At 37.5% G+C, this 21,761-nt stretch overlaps 1 protein-coding gene across 1 annotated transcript in view; it reads right to left on the reverse strand.

Moving 5' to 3' along the window:
• Positions 1–5,677: 5,677 nt before the first annotated feature.
• dcbld1.L (discoidin, CUB and LCCL domain containing 1 L homeolog) overlaps positions 5,678–21,761 on the reverse strand; it is a 48,693-nt gene continuing 32,609 nt past the window's right edge. Inside the window, exons 8-15 of the mRNA XM_041562972.1 lie at positions 19,778–19,984; positions 19,085–19,209; positions 17,350–17,497; positions 13,194–13,310; positions 12,024–12,108; positions 9,119–9,168; positions 8,505–8,624; positions 5,678–6,725 (exon numbers count right to left, since the gene is read on the reverse strand). Coding sequence (XP_041418906.1) covers positions 6,199–6,725; positions 8,505–8,624; positions 9,119–9,168; positions 12,024–12,108; positions 13,194–13,310; positions 17,350–17,497; positions 19,085–19,209; positions 19,778–19,984 — 1,379 coding nt within the window. The 3' untranslated portion in view covers positions 5,678–6,198. The remainder of the gene's footprint in view (positions 6,726–8,504; positions 8,625–9,118; positions 9,169–12,023; positions 12,109–13,193; positions 13,311–17,349; positions 17,498–19,084; positions 19,210–19,777; positions 19,985–21,761) is intronic.

The following is a 21,761-nucleotide window of genomic DNA, read 5'->3' on the forward strand; positions in this document are numbered from 1 at the left end:
TATGATAAACAGATTATGCTGATTGGAGCAACATTCCAGAGGATATATATTCTCGAAGGAAGATTTACACGTTATTCTGAATTGAGAAAGCCAGTTGTATGACCGGTAAAACAACTTCAAGGAAAAAACACAGCAAGTCCAGTTGATTTGACTTATTTCTATAGATATACCATGACCTGGATGAATGAGAATCTTCACAAACATGGGGTGAACATACTATTTTGTACCTTTGTCCCTCAAAAAGTGCTGTAAATGTGTTGATGTTGTGGTATCTGAAATTACAGAATGCATGGCTCGAATGGGTTGTCTTAATTTTGGGGCCCGTATACATGGGCGTCCGCAGACCCCGGGGGGGGGGGGGGGGGTAAGGAAGAAAACATATTACACAAATTACCTGTACACATATTTTGGTTTCCACACAAACCTAACAGCTTTTCTGTAAATATATAAAGTAGTTGCACATGTATAGCATTGCCATTCTATTAGTGACACACACGCCTTGTTTGCCAGGACAGCGCTTGCTCTTTTCAACTTTCTTAACAAAATTACTAGCCAGCGATTTGTAGAATGTTATTCCCTCTAGTTTCCTAGTTACAGTTGGATACATACAGTGAAGCTGCCATTTTACATACCCTAATTTAAAGTTTTTTCCACATGTTATACCAGTTTTGTGGTCCCACCAATTTATAATACATTTCCCTGACTTGACACCATTTCTTCTAGTCCCATGAAAAATGTAAAATGGGAGTTCTACTGTACATAAAGTAGAGTAACAATAACAGGAAGAGGCTGTGCACAACAAATGTCACTAGCATATATTTCAATCTAAGGGAATGCTGCTTTGTTCCCAGAGTGGCAGAAGGCTTAAAATAGGAGTCACCCAAAAAGAAACAATGAGGTGGATACAAGACAGGAGCGGGGGTGAGATGCAAATATATATATATATCTATAATCAAAAAGAAAACCGCACCAAACAGGTCTTTATATGAAAAAAACAAAAGGTTTTATTTGATCAAATAAAACCTTTTGTTTTTTTTCATATAAAGACCTGTTTGGTGCGGTTTTCTTTTTGATTATTACTATTGGGTAACTCAGCAGAATGAGAAGGGAAAGGGTAAAAGTGGACAGTAAATAGAGTGAGGCCATGGATAGGTGGGGATACAAAGGAGCAGCGGGGCAAGAAACCATAGGGGTTAATGTGCTTTGTGACACATGAACTGAGAGAATGGTTGTAGGCAAAACCCACAGGCAACCTGTACCTATAAGTTGCAATAATGAATGTAGTTACACAGCTATACACAGGTTCATTCTAGTCTCTACAAATATATATTTACCCATTTTGGAATAATCAGAATCTGTTCTTTCCAATAATGTTTAGTTTTCTAGGGTAAACCTACTGTTCGTGGAATGTTTGACCTTGAAATCAGAAGTATGTAGTTTTGTAGAGCGGTGGTTTGGAAATTTGGTAGTGTACTGCTTGGAGATTTTGATCTATACAGGTGAGCAATCTCTATAAAACTATATATATTTGGTATTGGTGCGTTCAGGAGACATAGACCTTTCCAAATTGGCTGTGTTCTGCATTAAATAAATGATGTTTCTGATATTATGGGAAACATGATTTTTTTGAAGCCTATATCTTTTTAAAGCATTTGAATTGCACCAAAATTCTAGCACATTTTGAAAGCCTATGTTTTCCTGATAAACGATATATCCTTTTCCTGGGTAAACTGAAAATAACCCCCCCCCCCCGGCAAAGGTCCCTAATGTGAAAGAACGCAACATTTTCAAAAATGGTCTGCCAATAAAAGAACCTAATCGGGCAAATCGACTGGCAGTGAAAGGGTTAAAAGGGGCCCTGCATCCAAAATCTGCGCTTTGCATTTTTAAAGAAGATAAAATATAACTTTCCAATGTACATTCATTTAAACTGTGTTTGCCGACTGTTCATATTTTCTGCAGTAATTTAAATGGCAATTATACCATAGAAACACCATAGAAAATGTTTAATAATTAATGAAAGAATCCACATTTAAATCGTCTTTTAGTATGATGTAGACTGATATTTTGAGACAATTTGCATTTCGTCTTCATTTTGTACGTAGGTATGTATTTAGCTTTTTTGTTCTGTAGCTCTCCAGTTTTCAATTTAAGCTTATTTACCATAGCAACCAGGCAGTGGTTGCTAGGGTGACCTAGAGGCTGGAAGCAAATAAAAGAGGCCCTAAATAGAAATATAAGTATTAGAAAAATCATATTGTGGCTAAATGGTTTTTGGTTTGCCGAGGTCAGTTACTATCCAAAGTTGAAATGGCAGAAGAAGACAAAGAATTAAAAAACTATTCTGAAAAAATGAAGTTGCTAAGAATAGTCCATTCTGTAACATATTGAAAGGTGAAGGTATAAAACACTGGTTAGCACCACAGGGCCGCACAGATAATATTTCCCTCAGCACATGATGCTGCCTGGCCTGCCCCCAACTTTGAAAGTCCAGCCCACCCCCAACTCTGATAAGCCAGACTATCCCCCAACTCCATAGGTCTAGCCTGCCCCCAACTCTCATAGGCCCAGCTTTCCTCCAACCTTGATAGGCCCTGCCTGCCCCCAATCCAACCAAGCCTGCTCCCAAGTTGAATCGGCCCAGCCTGCCCCCAAACTAATTGGCCCAGTCCACTCTCCTATTTCCTCCCTCTCTCTCTTACCCTGTGTGCCCCTATTATGTGCCCCTATTTCATCCCTCTCACTCTCTTACCTTGTCTGCCCCTTTCCTTTCTATTTTGTGCCTGTATGCCCTTATTTTCCTAAATACTTGGTGTGTCAGTAGCCAGCAACACTTTGTCTAGGGGCCCCGCCAACATGGTCCCAATTGGGCCCCACATTTCATAGGATCAGCCCTGCTGGTAAGGCTCATTTTTAATAAGGGGTGCAGTTTTTGACTGCCATCTACAAAAGCACTGTTTTATAGATGTTTATATACATGTGTAAAAGTAAACTGAACCTTGGGCCCAAACTAAATCTGTGTCCCATGGAAAGATGGTTAATGAATTCTGAATCAAAGCAGAGGCATACTGAATATTTCGGAAGTAGAAACGAAACACTGATCTAAAATGTAACATAATTCATATACCGGTAGACCTTTGTCTGTTGTATACCTCATTAGATCGTAGTTTGCCGTCTACTTTATTCTATTTGTTTTACCTACATCCAAGATAAAAGCTCAGTACAGTAAAGGGGCAGACTACAGGCTTAAAGTTGCCTGCAGTAGCAAAAGGAGTTTGTATGCTTTATGGTAAGAATATGCTCAAGCAATCCTGTCCAATAGCTAGTCCTGTGCATAATGGTAGGCTCACTCTTTTAAGACCTTTTGTTAATTGTGCTTTTGTTAATTATGACTGCTGTGCAGTTTTTCAGTTAAAAAATCCAGTATTCATTCTTTAAAGTTAAACTGTGATGAAATAATTACTAATGCTGTTTTTGTATAAAACCCAGGGGACTGCTTGCAGCAATACATCTAAGTAACACGAAAATACATTTCTCTATTCATTTAAAAGACTGGCTAATTATTCTAATTTATAGGGATACTGTCGCGGGAAAACGTTGTTTCAAAACACACCAGAATTCTGCATTGAAATCCATTTTTTAACAGAGCAAACGGATTTTTTTAAATTCAATTTTTAAATTTTGCATGTCAGTTTTCCAGGTCGATTAGAGTAATGAGATATCCCCTCAATTAATTATGCCGAGTTTAAAATGATTGAAAGATTTAGCTAAAATAGTCCCCTTCTTTAAGAACAGGTGGAAAAGTATACTACCAGTTTAAAGCAAAGGTGATGCATTTTTTGGATCGATAAATTAATTCCCTATAAAGTGCTTAGTAACCCAGAGCCATATAATATTATAAAGTGCCAATGCAATAAATGAATTCCAATATTCAGGCTCTTATACTAATATAAAGTGACTTAGTGCTCAGTAACGTAATTCTGATTCTCAGACTTTCTGTTTTCAAATTAAAGTGACTTAGTGCTCAATAATGAAGTGATTAATTGTTAAAGTGATTTATAATACTATCCAGAAATTAATTACGGGTTTTAATTAATTATCACCATGATCCTAAAACTTTAAGCAAAATTGGATAAGAATCTGTGACCTTAGATAGTTGAAAAGTGATTATGTGCCAAAGTTCACAATTCTTTAAATATATGTAATGCAAGTGCTTGGATTTCATAGATAAGTACGAACAGGAGGAGAAGTCCCTTTAGAACTAGCTTGTAATTTTTCTGTCTTTGGGACCCCACAAAGGAGGAGAAATTTAACAATGAATCACTTTGTTATTGAGCACTAAGTCACTTTAATTTGAACAGATAAAGTCTGAGAATCAGAATTAAGTTACTGTGCACTAAGTCACTTTATATTAGTATAAGAGATAGCTTGAATGTTGAAATTAATTTATTGCATTGGCACTTTATAATCTTATATGGTTCTCTGGGTTACTAAGCACTTCATTTCTTGATTTAAAAAACACATCACCTTTGCTTTAAACAGGTGGTGCACTTTTCCACCTGTTCTTAAAGGGATACTGTCATGGGAAATAAAAATTAAAAAATTCAGTTTATAGTGCTGCTCCAGCAGAATTCTGACTTGGGGCAGCTGGGAAATTGACAATAAGTCTAGCCCCATGTCAGATTTCAAAATTGAATATAAAAAACTGTTTGCTCTTTTGAGAAATGGATTTCAGTGCAGAATTCTGCTGGAGTAGCATTAACTGATTCATTTTGAAAAAAATGTTTTTTCCCATGACAGTATCCCTTTAAAGAAGAGGACTATTTGAGCTAGATCTTTCAATCATTTTAAACACGGCATAATTAATTAAGGGGATATCTCTTTACTCTAATCAACGTTGACATCCTTCTGGCGTAAGTCAGATCCCTTTAATTAATTAGTTTAAGTACACCAATTGATAGATCTTTCTGCTGTCAAATTTATACAGTTTCTCAGGTCATGTGACTTGTGCTCTAATAAACTTCAGACACTCTTTACTGCTACACTGCAAGTTGTAGTGATATCTCCCCCCCCTCTGTTCCCTCCCCAGCGTCCCATCAACAATGGGCAGATAAACAGATAGCAGCTACCTGACACCTCTGCTGAATGATTTGTTTGAATTGCTAAAATTTTTAGCCCCACCTAGTGGTTGACATTCATTTAGCGCCAAAGCAGGAAAACCACTGCTTTTTTTTATCACTGAAAACACGAGCATGTAGTGGTATAATACAATGGGAAGGGGAGAAACAACAGCTGTCTCAAAGCAGTTCCATCCTGAAGTGCTGGCTCCTTCTCAAAGCTCAGGATCAGGTATAATGTACTAAGATGGCTGCCTCCACATCAATATAACGGCTACATTTGTTGGTTCAAGAATACAATTTTAAACAGTGGAGTGAATTATTTGTAATGTAAACAGTGTAATTTAGAAATAAAAAGTAAACCATAAAAATTGTGACAATATCAATATCGATATGATCAAGAAAAAGATTTTCCACCACTCTAGAAAATATGCTTATGCACCCCTGTATTATAATTGCTTGGGGTTAGTGATGTCTTGCATTTTGATCAGCTCCCCTTCATTGCCGTAAACCAACATTTAATGCTACTTGATTTGAAACATTAAACAGAAAGAAAGGACGACAGAACAACACATTTATTATGTATTGTCTCTAATGTACATAGTGTTGTTGAAACCCTGCCAACCAGCATATATTATGACTAAAATATATTTCCAGAGGATCCTGTTTTACAGGTAACCAAGCTTTATACACATTCACAGTGTTAATGAGCTTAATGTTTAACAATTGGCACACACTATAAAAAAACATAAAGCTATTTTTTAGATTTCAAGCAGTGTGTGTGTGTGCCGTTATTTCTCAAGTAACCATAAAAAACAAAACACTGGCAAAAAAAAAAAGTGATATCTGTACAATCCATGTTCTTTTTAAATATTCTCTGTACACATTGCACATAATATAAGGTAACCTGTGCCCTTCAGATCAAATCATCTTCCCTTGTGAATGATTTCCAGGCATTAATCTAAAATATATAAAAAATGTCCTATTAAAAAAAAGTATCATCGGTGTAAACAACATCTTCCAGCAGCTGTGTAGTAACATAGGTTAGGAATGTGCCTTGGAGTTTTTCTATTTGTTACAGTTATAAGAGAGAAGTTATTGCAGTCTGGTTTATTGGCTTTAGACAGTCTCTTGGAGAAGAGTAGCCATCTGCCACTATGGAGCAGATCTGTGGCTTTTGGTAGTCGTCATTCCCCATAGCAGCCCATCCACCATACACCTTGGGCCGATCATAATCACATTCTTCTGTGTTGATGCAGTGAGGTGTCTGGTAGTCCCCGCCGCTGTTCTCTGGACTAGTCGAGATTGAAAAACTAACAGCAGAGAAGGAGTTCTTGCGGTCTAAGGATATTACTGGTACATTATATCCAGACTCAGGAGTGAAAGCATTTCCCCGAATCAAGTGACGCTCTATAATGGGGGTGGCATACTCTGGCTCAGAATTGGTGAGGGGAAGGGCATACTCGTGCCTGTTCCTATGTGGGCAGTCATAGTGGTTTTCAATTTCCTGACTTCCCATGGTTTCTTTGGCCTCTGTGTCCATTGGTTTGAATGTGGAACCTTTTCGTGTGACCAAGCCAGTCCCGATCATGGCAGGCTGCTGATAGTCTGAACACGCACAAAAAAGAAACATGTTAGATGTGCAATAAACGTTTTCTTACTAAAAGAGTTCTATAAAAAAAAACAGCTTTTACAATAAATTGCTATTAACATAAAAGCTGTATTCTGCATTTAGGATGTTATACATGTGATTTTAATGGAGGATACCTGGTTGTCACTAAAAATTTAAAAGAAGCTTTTAAAAATCATGTTTGATTGTGTGATTAAGCTCCAGACATATAGTACTGTAGGCAGAGGTACAACAAGTGTAACATGACATATAGCAGATAACCCATATGTTGTAAGCTGCACTGTGAATTAAACTTTCTCCTGTGTAAAGGTGGCCACAGACGCACAGATAATATCGTACAAACAAATTTCATATGATATTCAGTGCGTGTATGGTGGAAAAAGAGCCGACCGATGACTTGAATATCAGTCGGCTCGTCAATCGACTTTGATTTTGATCAATTTTGATTGGGTGCCTTTGAAGGCACCCAAACATCGGCCATTTTTAGTGCTGAATCGTCAGATACAGGTAGAATTCCACTTGTGTATCTGATGATTCAGCTCTACACGTGTGTATTGAAACAAACAATCTTTCTTGGAAAGATCTTAGTAATTGTTAAGTCTATGGCAACCTAAGACATTACTTAATATTTACACAAAAAAAGAAATATACTTTCTAACCAATGAAAAATATATCTCAAACCTACACAAGAATGGATATAAATAAGCTAATTTGTTAATGATTAGCTGAATTCTGATATATAGCCAGTAGGTGGCAGGACAGTCTAAGGCAAAAATCTCCTTCTATGGGGGAAAAGCACTGTATATTCAACATCTGCATTATTACTACTTTTATATATTTATAGGCAACGTATACTGTGCTGCAATTTCCTTTTATATGATATCCAACAGACAAACCACATTATTTGAAAGTCAGATCTTCTGCCAATAAATGACAAGGCCAAGTCAGACGTACCTTTAGAAAAATATATCTATAACGCAGGCAAATATGTATTTCTTACCCGTAACAACCAACTTCCGTAGTTCTTTGTAAAGTAATGAATGTATTAACTGCTAAAAACATATTTTCCTCTGTGTGTCTATTATGATAATGATGTAAAGTTTGGTTCCCTGTGGGCCACTACACAAATCACAGGTGTCAAGCACACAGTCATGGCACTATGGGGCAAATTCACCAAGGGTCGAATATCGAGGGTTAATTAACCCTCGATATTCGTCTGGGAATTAAAATCCTTTGACTTCGAATATCGAAGTCGAAGGATTTTAGCGCAAATAGTTTGAATCGAACGATCAAAGGAATAATCCTTCGATCGAACGATTAAATCCTTCGAATCGAACGATTCGAAGGATTTTAATCCAACGATCGAAGGATTATCCTTTGACCAAAAAAATTTAGGCAAGCCTATGGGGACCTTCCCCATAGGCTAACATTGGGTTCAGTAGGTTTTAGATTGCGAACTAGGGGGTCGAAGTTTTTTCTTAAAGAGACATTACTTCGACTATCGAATGGTCGAATAGTCAAACGATTTTTAGTTCGAATCCTTCGATTCGAAGTCGTAGTCGAAGGTCGAAGTAGCCCATTCGATGGTCGAAGTAGCCCAAAAAACACTTCAAAATTCAAAGTTTTTTTTACTTTGAATCCATCACTCGAGCTTGGTGAATTGGCCCCTATGTAATGTTCAGTATGGTTTTAATGTTGGTAGCAGACAAAATAATCAGACAATAATTGTCTATTTAATGTTATTCTCCTTGGTTTACCTTCCAAGTCACATTTCACTAGATCAAACTTCTGTGGTGGGTCCTTGTCATTATTGTAACTAATGATAAATTCTGTGGACTGTTGTCGTACAATTGGTTGGTCGAGAGGTTTCCAGCAACCTGAAGAAAACAGAAGATTACTCACACTGCACATTTACAACAGGGATGCACTGAATTCAGGCTTCGGTTCAAGATTTGGCTGAATCCAAATATTACAAAACGGGCATTACTGGAATTCAGTAGAACCCTTGGAGTTTGAATTTGATCAATTTTCCCAAATGATGGCATTTAAAAAATGTATTGCAAATGTAATATGCAAGTTAGGGTTCGTTCATGGATAATTTAGGAACTAGTGGCAGACAGCAGATGCATAGACGCAACATAGGGATAGAATAGAAACTACAGGTAGTGAGGGGCAGAGGAGAGGGACCCTTGTGTTCTGAATGGTAGAGCTGAAGGTGTGGGCAGGCACGACACTGGGCCAAGTAGTGCAAATAATATTTGGTCTGCTCTGGGTGTCACAGGTTTTTTGTTTGCCCTTATTCCATTCTAGAGTACAGTAATATATGAAACACATCTAGGTTTCAAACCATATAGTCAATAATAATACTTACCTCCATTCTGTTCCTCAGGAGACTTGTAGGCTTCAGTCTTTAACTTTTTGCTACAGAGAAATACATGTATTTTATTATATATATCAATATATGTAAAGTTCCTCACAACCCCTTCCTCACACTCACATAACACTGTCAATTTCTTTTTCAGTTATTAAGGCACTTAATTAAGACAGCACTAATCTCCAGCAGAGAAGATCATAGGTGTCTCTCTAACTTCCATCACGGACATTAACACCACTCGCTGCATCCGAAAAGCCACCAGCATTGTGACTGATCCAACACACCCCTCACACTCACTGTTCACACTCCTGCCATCTGGAAAAAGGCACCGAAGCATTAGGGCCCTCACTACCCAACTGTGTAACAGTTTCTTCCCCCAAGCCATAAGGCTCCTGAATACTCCTAATCTGACCTTGCTATAAACCACAACGTTACACAGCCACTGTACACCATTGTATATATAAATAGCCACTGGATACAATTGTTCTCTATGAGCACATCTGCACTTTATCATGTTCTTACTACTATCATATCACAATGATACACCCATCATGTCTGACATTTAACATTATTTACTTAACATATTACATCTGCTGAGTGTGTATTGTCCTGTCCCTGCATTGTGCTGTCCTGTCTTGCAGGAGTTGCATATTTTTGCACTTGCACTTTTTGTCTGTTGTACATCTATGTTGGGTGTAGCACCATGGTCCTAGATGAACGTTGTTTGGTGTCACTGTGTACTGTACAAACATATATGGATGAAATGCCAATAAAGTCACTCTTGACTCCAGAATCTTCATTGTGTCAATGTATATTAGTGCCACTCTATATTTCATTCTGTAATTAAAATGCTAGCCTGCTTCTAGCTAAGGTCATTGTTGCTCAGCATTAGCTGCAGGTTTTCATGTCTGCTTTGCCATGGCTTAAACTGCTACAGATGGCAGCAGGCAGTTCGGATATAATTAATTGAGACGGACAAAGCATATTACTGCTCCACAGATTTATTATCTTACTCCGCCTGAAAAAAAGCTGATAGCTGTGGATTTCAGAAAATTCTGTCCACCCATGCAAATGAAAGATTAGGATATTGGGAACAGCAAAAATACTAGGAAGAAACCAACCATTTTCAGTAGGTTTTCTTTTGCATAAATGTATGAAACTACACCAGCTTATGTGCATTTATGGGACCTGTTATCCAGAATGTTGGTAACCAGGGGATAACAGATCTTTCAGTAAATTGGATCTTTATACCTTAGGTCTACTAGAAAATCATGTAAACACTATATAAACCCAGTAGGCTGGTTCTGCTTCCAATAAGGAATAATTGTATATTAGTTGGGATCAAGTTTTCCTCCAAAAAAATTAAAGTGACAAAATATATAATTAAAAGCGAGCCTATGAGTAAGTGCCCCACCAGGCACGAAATGCATTAGGCCTTCACCTGTTTGTCCAAATAAATGGCTTGAACGTTTAATTATATTTTTGTCACAAATTTTTTTTGCAGGAAAACTCACTACTTTGTTTGTTGTTAAAGGGAATCTGTCGTAATTTTAAACTTTTTTTTTTTTTTGCATTTTTATAAAAAACACACATCCATAAACACTGTCTGGCAAATAAAATGTTAATCCCAAATCCATGCATAAGTTATTTTAGTTTGTATTTTGTCATGGGGGCTTCCATTTCTGCTCATTACACATTCATCCTGTGCTGCTCTAACAGCAGGCACAGCATTACCTGTGTGCTTGGAGGCAGCCACTCTGTAATGAAAAGCCAGGTCGCACTACGACATGAGAATCCAGCTGTACACTCCCCCTCCCCTCTCTGCCCATGCGTGTGATGTTTGGAGGAGAGAGGTCACATGGTTGCAGGGAACCAATTACTTTCACTTTCCTACGTTCTGCTCTACAGCTGCACTAGCAGCCCCTCCTCCCACAGACACTATCAAAGCTCCTGCAGTTCTGTAAGTTTGTTCTCTGCTTTCCTTTGGAGGGGGGAACTTTCTCTCCTTGCTGCCTTCCTAGTCTGTTTTACTGGTTACTAGATGAGGTAAAGGAGCTGTGAGTTCCCTCTGCTATCCACCTCACACACACTGCGCTCCTTTCCTGCCTGCAATACTTCTTTTTACTACTTACTGCCTCCTTTCTCCTGAGCTATTTTAACCCTTCCTAGACTTCCTCCTAAGTTTCCCTGGTTTTCAAGTATGTCCTCCTTATTTTATCCTTTTTTCTATTCCCTGTCATCAGTCCTGGGAGTGTACTCCTGTGTTTCTCCTGTGTTTAATTTTTGTGTAAACAAATATAATAAACTATCTATATAAAATATTTTTTCCAGTGCCCAAAATGAATTGTGTGTATATTAATTATATATATATATATATATATATATATATATATATATATATATATATATATATATATATATATATATATATATATTTATTTTTGAAACGTAAGTGGGGGCAGTGATCACAGGACTATCTTATTTCAATCCTTCTGAAGTGGTGTCAGTGAGAGTTTATCTTGATTCCTGCCTATTGTTCAATTGACAGGCTCAGCAGACAAGGCTCTATTTACATTACAGCAGCTTGTAGGAGGGAGGGGTAATGACATCACTCCAACTTGCAGTGCAGCAGTAAAGTGTGACTGAAGTTTATCAGAGCACAAGTCACATGACCTGGGGGCAGCTGGGAAATGTCAAAATGTCTAGCCCCATAGCAAATTTTAAAATTAGATATAAAAAAATCCATTTCTTGTTTTGAAAAACGGATTTCAATGCAGGATTCTGCTGTAGTAGCACTATTAACTGATACATTTTGTAAAAAAAAAATTTTTCCACGACAGTATCCCTTTAAATGCTTATGCACCCGTGGACTGGGAAGCTTACATTCATCCAAAAATATTACCTTTTTGTTGCGCAAAAACAGACTCCAGCAATAAGCACACATGCTGCAAGTGCAATTGGGATAATAATAGCAAAGATTTTCCATCCTAAAATAAAATAAAACGTGATTTTAAAATATATTGTACAACACATTTGTTTTTTGTATAATGAAAGAATAAAAAAATACCCCATCCACATTTTCTTTAGTACAGAGCTTTATCACAACAGTGTCTAACTAAATTTGTTTCGATATCAAGTGCTAATCCTAGTAAGACAAATGCTCTTTCGCAGAGAATACTTTGTTTTTGTGTATGCACTGCATATGGAAACTTTTCTTTAACTTCCAAATACATATTCTTTGTTCATGATGACTGGTGCTTACAGGTATAGATGCTAATACGGCATTTAGATTAATATGTCAAAGGCACAGAGAAGCATTTGCATTTAGAAAAAAATTGCATAATGTTTCCATTTTCCTACAGTCTGACAATCAGGGGTGCTTCGCCAATGAGGCAAGTTGAGGCTGTCGCCTCAGGCGGTAGTGCCCCACTAGGTACCAGGGGCAGCAAAAATGCTGCTTCTGGTAGTTTAAGAGCGAATTTCCGGGGGAGGGGGGGCAGCAGCAACTGCTGCTGCCTCAGGCGGTGGAGGGGCCAGGATCGCCCCTGCAGACAATTATATATGTGCTACGACACTGGTCTTGTAAACAGATGAAAATAAATACCTGTAACCTGTATTTGGTCGAGCAATATTTCAATGCATAATACTACAAATACATAATTAACCCTTTCCACTTCTATCAGCAATTTCATTGACCTTATACTTGCAGATGTAAAACCCTAGCATCATTAGTTATGACAAGGGTAGTTGCATAGTCAATGATGCACAAATAATTTACTCATGAAATGTATGACACATCCTAAGCCTGTAAGGCAGCTAGAGATCTTGATATCTGTTAGTAAAGTAGAATAGCCGAGGGGAGGGTGTTGTAGCTGGTATTTGATTATGTTTCTTCTTCCACAGAGAACTACCACAAACAGGATGATTCTTGTTTAATTAAAATGAACCTGTATATTATTAAGTAAGCAGCAAATTTGCATTGATACTGCAATACTATCCAATCCTGGCTTTGTTTTGTCTAAAAACATATTTTAATGCTGCTCGCCTATATATGTTTGCCATGACCACTTACCCACGTTTGATTCTTCAGCAGGAACAAGCTCAGTGATTGTCTTTTCTTCAGTCACTGGTGGTTTCTTGTTAAGGCCACTTGTCTTCTTCCACATAGGATGAGTGGATGAATTGTGTGCTGTAAATAAAGATTGACATGAGAAGCCATGACATTTACTTTGGTATCCTTTTTGTTCCTTTTACTTATCATTCTATCCTAGCCTAACGACCTATACCAATATGCTGAATCACCATGTAGATGTTTGAGTAATGAAATCGCTCCTGTAGTGGACTATAAGACACGTGTTTCTGTGGCAGAACATGTCATTGGAAGAACACCTAATTGGCCATTCACATAGCCAATCACAAGGCAAATGCCTGCAAAGTACTACAAAGCCTAATATAAATGCCAGGGTTATAAACCCAACCCAGGACATTTTTTTACAAAAGAACAAGTAAAGAAACAAAGACAGAACTTTTGCTGGCTGGACTACTTATTACGCATCACTGTTAAAGGGGACCCGTCACCCAAAAAAAATTATTCCAAATCCTATTTTATCATGTTAGTCAAGCAAAATGAACTTAACTTACACTGTATAAATTATTTGAATCTCATTTCCACCAATCTGGGAATTCCTAATTATAGCAAGCAGACAGGAGCCATTTTGTGTAAACTGTTATTAAGACAAGTCTTGCATCATCTCAAAATTTTGTTGTTGCACCACAATGGGAGACCTGGTGCCCATCGCCATGCCCTGGCTAAACAATTAAATGGTTAAGAGAACTGGGGGAATGTGTGTAGAGCAGTGACATCTAGGAAGTGCTAAATGGAAAATTAAAGTAATTTCTTGCCCCGCCTCTATGTCTAAGGCATAGATAAGGGGCAGGCAATATTTGATTGACAGCTGAGATTTGTAAATTAGTTTATAACAGCTATGGATACTTTAAAGGGATACTGTCATGGGGAAAAAAAAATTTCCCAAATGAATCAGTTAATAGTGCAGCTCGAGCAGAATTCTGCACTGAAATCCATTTCTCAAAAGAGCAAACAGATTTTTTTATATTCAATTTTGAAATCTGACATGGGGCTAGACATATTGTCAATTTCCCAGCTGCCCCAAGTCATGTGACTTGTGCTCTGATAAACTTCAATCACTCTTTACTGCTGTACTGCAAGTTGGAGTGATATCACCCCCCAGCAGCCAAACAAAAGAACAATGGGAAGGTAACCAGATAGCAGCTCCCTAACACAAGATAACAGCTGCCTGGTAGATCTAAGAACAACACTCAATAGTAAAAACCCATGTCTCACTGAGACACATTCAGTTACATTGAGAAGAAAAAATAGCAGCCTGCCAGAAAGCATTTCTCTCCTAAAGTGCAGGCACAAGTCACATGACCAGGGGCAGCTGGGAAATTGACAAAATGTCTAGCCTCATGTCAGATTTCAAAATTGAATATAAAAAAATCTGTTTGCTCTTTTGAGAAATGGATTTCAGAGCAGATTTCTGCTGGAGCACTATTTACTGATTCATTTTGAATTTTTTTTTTCCCCCATGACAGTATCCCTTTAAGAAAAAAAAAATGGGTTTTAAGTTTAATTTGAAAAGGACTTTTATTATCCATCTTTTTGTGACTGGGTGAAACACTTTATATATATATATATATATATATATATATATATATATATATATATATATATATATATATATATATATATATATACACACACATATACAGGTATGGGACCTGTTATCCAGAATGCTCGGGACAGGGGTTTTTCTGGATAACAGATCTTTCCGTAATTTGGGTCTTCATGCCTTAAGTCTACTAGAAATTCATTTAAACATTAAATAAACCCAATAGGCTAGTTTTGCTTCCAATAATGCTGGCCATAGACGCAAAGATCCGATCGTACGAATCAACGTACGATCAGACTTTCCCATCTCTCGACCCTCCACTAACCATTCAGATCAAAGTCTTTACCATTCCGATCAAATAAGAACAGATCACCCAATGTTCTGCCCCTGACAGCAATCGTACGATACTTATGTCTGACAACACTAGTGACAGTCTCCCTCTGATAATCGTACGATCGGCAATACACGCAGAGATATTATCGGCAGGCGACAGAAATTTTCTAACCTGTCCGATCGACCAAACGACCGATCTCCGATGGACGAAAAATGTCGGGACTCTCCACACATGGTCCGAAAATCGTACGAATCCACGATTCGTACGATCGGATCTTTGCGTCTATGGCCAGCTTAAGGATTAATTATATCTTAGTTGGGATCAAGTACAAGCTACTGCTTTTTATTACAGAGAAAAAGGAAATCATTTTTAAAAATTTGGATTATTTGGTTAAAATGGAGTCTATGGGAGACAGCCATTCCGTAATTCGGAGCTTTCTGGATATCGGGTTTCCGGATAAGGGATCCTATACCTGTATGTATGTATATATATATATATATATATATTGACTTTCTACATGTAAAATGTGAGCCTTTGGTAGATCATTTATGGAACACAAACTTGGAAAAGAGATTTGCACGTATACCATTCCATTGAACATCTGTATTTTTTTTCTGTGGTAATGAAAAAAAATAATCTATCTCGAATCGAAGTGCCACTATGATGGCTGAGGCAGAATTGGAAAGAATCTCTATAAAAAGTTTAGCTATAGATTCCATTTCCTGTATATAGTGTAATAACCCATGTTAACATTTTCATTGCTGTAATAAAATTAAAATGCTTTAAGCTTCTTTTAGGTATATGGTTGATGTCACACAATGTCTTTCCCCTGCTGGTAGAGAAAACCTCTTGGCTGATGCCACCCTTTGTTAGTAGCAACAGGCTAAAAAGGGATCGGTACACTTGAGAGTTTTCTGGACAAAATTCACTGTGTGCAAAGCAGTAGATGGATCCCATTTATATTTGTTATTATTATTCTTTATGTTTACAGAAATTATACATAATTCACATCAGTCCCTGCCCCAGTAGAACTTAAAACCTAAGGTCACTGCCACATTCACACAAACACACTATGGTCAGTAGTATTGGAAGCCAGTTAAGCAGTGTTTTTGGAGTGTAGGTACTGGCAGAAACCCAGTAACCTAGTTAATGCCCTGACTGAAATTGAATACTACAATAAATTAATTTTATTGACTTGCAGCTCTCTTGAACCACAGACAGAGAGTAAGCCATCCAGATAAAATGCATTGTGCAACATTAGACTAACAGGGGCAATAAATATTATTCGGTGACTGAGTAAGTATATTTATTCATTAGAATATCCAGAACAATTCTGATTAAACGAGAAACAATACGGTAATAAAAAGGGGGTAAGCCAATATCTGAAATACTTTTTCCAGAATGTATGGCTCACTGTTAATGAACATACTACATCCAATAGTTAAGAGATGTGACTTATGGGCAGTGTTCCAATTAGGAGAGGGCATGTGACTTGATTACTCTCTGATTTACTTGTGATGTGTAAGAGAGCTACAAGCAATTGAAATGAATGGCAGCCATTTATTGTAATTAGTGTTTAGAAGGCACATAGATATATCAATAATCCTATATGGCGTACCCCACCTAAAATGTTATATAATTTTATTTTCTCTTCTCCTGAAGTTCAATATCTTTGCACAATATTTGTACTGCAACATACACTTAAAAGATAAAAACAACAATGGTCATAAGCAGAGGGCAGTTTACATCCCAGCTACTTTTCTTGATTCCCACTAAATGAAAAAATGTAGGTTAATTGCAGTGTCAATGCCATATATAAGACCATCAGAACATATTCACTCGCCTCTACCACTTTCTCTGTCATCTTGTTTTTACAGCCTGCAATGCTTATATTCTGGCCCTAAAGCTTAAAATAAGCTTTAGGGCCAGAACTAAACACAGGGTCTGTAGGCTTAGACTTGATAAACATAGTGACTCTTATAATAAAGAAGTTTACAAACAAGGGGACAGAAGCATGGAACTGTAATCCCCTATCACAATTTGTTTTTCAAAACAGGTTCTGGGAGGCTTGGCCTCCACTAGCCTTATTGAAAATCTGGCTATGACAATGGTAACAGGAAATCCCAGATATATTGTTAGAATGGTCTATGTTAGAAATACCATTGCAATTAATGACAGAAAACAAGATTAACTGGTTTACATACTCTGTGCTAAATGGCATCCCACAAGCTCCACCTTCAGAGCAATTCTTTCATTCCAGGCTTGGGGTGTGATTCTCAGATACCGACCCACTATGGGAGGAATAAAATTGTTGCGTGCTCTATCCACATAATTTAAATTGCCTTCCAGTCGCTGAAAAGAAAAGCACAAGAACACTTTTATTTTTAATACAGAATCCTCAATAAGGGCTTTCAAACACAGGTGTTTTGTTGTGAATTTTAAAATGTATACTAAACATCTAAAAACACACACGCACGCACGCACGCACACGGTTTCATTATTACAGAGAAAAAGGAAATAATTTTTAAAAATCTGGATTATTTGCATAAAATGGTGTCTATGGGAGGCAGACTTTCCGTAATTCTGGATAATGGGTTTGCGGATAACAGATCCCATGCCTATAAAAATATATATAGATAGATAGATAGATAGATAGGATATATATATTGCTTTTATGGACTTAAAGTTGGGGCAGATATGCCAACAAATAAAGATATTTAAGGGGCAAATTCATCAAGGGTCGAATTTCGAGGGGTTAAATCCCTCGAAATTCGACTGGGGAATAGAATAGAATCGAATAGACAATTCGGGCGAATTTACGCGCTGGCGAATAGTCGAATTGGCGAATATTCGCCAGGCGAATAGGCGCTCGATCGAATATTCGCTGAATGCCTTTTTATTCAATCAAAAACTTGGAAAACAAGCCTATGGAACTTTCCCATAGGCTTTTAAAGCAATTCGGTAGGTTTTATGTGGCGAAGTAGGCAGTCGAAGTATTTTTAAAAGAGACAGTACTTCGGCTATCGAATGGGCGAATAGTCGCAGCGTTTTTGCGCTCGATCCAGTACTTCGACTATCGAATGGCGAATAGTCGCAGCGTTTTTGCGCTCGATCTATTCGAATCATTCTACTCAGGCGAATTTACGCCAATTCGATAGTCGAGGAGCACAAAAAACTACTCGAAATTCAAAGTTTTTTTACTTCGAATCCTTCACTCGAAGTTAGTGAATCGGCCCCTAAGTGTTACTGCTCTTTTAATCACATTTTGATACAGAATATACATACTCACACTTACAATATACCCACATATAAGTTGACAAAGTCTGCTCAAGCATTCAACAGAGTCAAACTTGCCAATCACACAATATCATAACGTTACACAGCCACTATACGTCATTGTATGGATGAATAGCCATTGGATACAGTTGTTCTCTATGAGCTCATCTGCACTTTGTCATGTTCTTTATCATGTTCTTGCTAGTGTCATGTCACAATGATCACCCATCATGTCTGACGTTTAGCATTATTTACTTAACATATTACATCTGCTGAGTGTGCACTGTATTGTCCTGTCCCTGCATTGTGCTGACTTGTCTGGCAGGAGATGCATATTTTTGCACTTGCACTTTTTGTCTGTTGTCCGGTACATCTATGTTGTGTGTAGCACCACGGTCATAGAGGAACGTTGTTTCATTCCCCTGTGTACTGTACAAACTTATATGGATGAAATGACAATAAACTCACTCTTGACTCTTGGACCCAGACAGGGATGCCTAACCATTTTTAATATATATATATATATATATATATATATATATATATATATATATATATATATATATATATATATATATATATATATATATATAGATATTGCAGTGCTGTACATGAAGCATACAACATCCTGTAACAAACAGCTCTCAGATATTGCAAGATCACCTTTTCCTCATTGCTGACAGCTCCCTTGTAAAGCTTCCATTTAGAGCCATCCCTTTTAAAGCTGATGATATACGATTTCACATAAAAGTTAAAGTTTGGTAATGTAGATCCTGTGGTTACAATACCTATAAGAATGAACAAAATGAGAAATATCAGTAGACTGCATTCTAACAGAAAAGACGTCTTAAGAAAAAAATTTAAATATTAAAAAACATTAGGACTGAGTTTGCCATCATTATGGATTTATATTTGCTTAGTTATCAATCAAGGACAAGGTGCTGTCTAATTATTTTAGAAAAAGAAAAAATGAAGAATTGCTTGTTTAAATAGGACACTTCAAAACTTCACTTTACTTGATCTCATTATGAAGTCCTGTAGTGCGTCATTCCTTGGAACACGACTAACTGCACTATATATGACAGCACCCAGGCAGTAAAACTCTGCTGGATTGGAGTGCACCACAGCCTGAACTGTGTATGATAAAAAAGTTTTATTGGAGTGTTACAGACTACCCCACATCATGTGGGGTAGTCTGTAACACTCCAATAAAACTTTTTTAAATAAAATATAGATGATCCTTAAAAACGCAATTTAACACTGCAAACAGTTATACTTTCATTAGCAGCAGGTCAAGGCCTGGTAGGCTACTTCTTGTAAGTTGTTTGAAAGGACCTCTACAATGTGTTGACTTACCAGTTATTTTTCTTTTTTCTCCTAGGTCTATTTCTAACCACTCCCGACTGGATTGGTGATCAGATGCCCATGATATGCCTGGTGTGTTAAGCTGTGCTCTCTCAGGTAGCCAAGACATAATTTCCCCTGTTTCACTTTTCCAACGATAAGACGAGGTGGCTGAAAACTTATCTTTTCCAAACCCTAATGTCAAGGATAAGCTGCAATCTGAGTGAGAAAGATACCAAAAAACATAATACTGATTAAAAACATTTATTCACTACTGTATGTGCTTCTTTGCTATAATTTAAATCCCTGACAAGTCAAGCAGGATTATGTTTCTGCGAGCATTAAAACTGGAGGTTTTTGTAAACTAAAAATGTATTCCCCAAAGTCACCCCTAAAGGCTTGCTTGACTATGGATACATATTTATTGATGGCTATACAGCACTTTGTAGAAATTAGTTATCCTATACCTAGCTTGTTTGTAGTGGAGGTATTTCTAAATATGTGTATATCTTCACATAATTCCACCAATTGCATTTTGTGTAAAGCGTCTAACTTGTAGTGTTAATGGCCAGCATCTGTAATCCAAAGGCAGACAAGTTTCAATGTATCCTGCACAAATTTTATAAAGCAAGACTTCTACATTTACCCATGGGTTTCAGTGTGCAAAAGCATTACAACTACAAAATATAATAGCGCTACTAAAACATAAGTAGAAGAGAAATCATCCCCCTGGTCTTTTCTCCACTGGTATATTACAGCTGGTGGAGAAGCACCTGAAACCTCCCATTCAACTCTCCTTTACGTGAGTAGCAATGGCCTAAGAGAGCCAGTGCTGGTGCTTTTCAGTTCACTAGAACATCTTTGGGTTGGCTATAATAATTGTGAGAAATCAATTAACTAATGTCATAGGTTTATGAGAGGCAATACAGATCAAGCCAATCAAAATTATTTTATGATGAAGAGAACAAAAATTGGAGAGTGTGGCCTATTTAGATTTATGTAATGGATTTTTATACACTGCCGCATTAGTAGTTGCTGTATAAAATTAGATCTGTCAGTTGTGGGGGCTTCATAAATAGAGCACAATGGAAAAAGTACTCCAACATTAAGGCTCGTGACACCTAGCTGTATCCTTCATGGTTGTTTTTAAGTCAATGGAGAAGCACCCAAATCCAATAGAGGAACTTGTCCGTTCTCTAATAAGTTAACTGCCTGTTTCTTGCCAATGATGTCAGGTGTGTTTTGGCCAGACCAACACATATTTAAGTATTTTGAGGCCAAAATCAGGCTGTTGCCCACAGTATCCATTTCTGACTAATGACAAACTCCTTTGCAGATTTGGGTGTGTCTCCAGAGGCTGAAAAATGCTGTAACAGAATATGTCCTGTATGGCATTAGGCTAAAAACTAACCAGGAATGACTACTTAACTTTGTTTATTTAATATCTAGAAGTAGGCAATCATCTGAACATCTCTGATAACTGTGTATATAAGACTCTATTAGGGTTGCCACCTTTGTAAAAAAAAAAAAAAGGGGTGGAGCCGTGCCACAAAAGGGGCAGGTGAGGAAGAAAATCATGCGAGGGCAAGATGAGGAAGAAAAGGTAAGTTTCCACCCGAGGGCAAAGCATTTTCTTAAGGGTATTACATGTTACCGGCAGCTACATTGCCGGTAAATTTGTAATACCGCCCCCAGCAGGTGTTTTACCGGCTAGGCAGGTAAAATACCGGCCGGGTGGCAACCCTCAACTCTATACACAGGTCAAACTAGTATGGTATCCAACTGATTGGCCGCAAATATATGTATGCCATACTGCGACTCATCTTCACTTTCTCATTTAGTGTAGGGTTTAAAAGAGGAGCTTTCAGCTACACACACATAAGAATTTGCAGTTTTCAAATTGGATAATCTTGTATTGATGATTTAGAGCTTTTTTAAAAGCAACTTTAGATGTAGCCTAAGCTAACAAGACTTGACTAAAGTGCCCTGCAGGCAG

This window comes from Xenopus laevis, chromosome 5L (genome assembly GCF_017654675.1).
Source record: "Xenopus laevis strain J_2021 chromosome 5L, Xenopus_laevis_v10.1, whole genome shotgun sequence".
Taxonomy (NCBI): Eukaryota; Metazoa; Chordata; class Amphibia; order Anura; family Pipidae; genus Xenopus; species Xenopus laevis.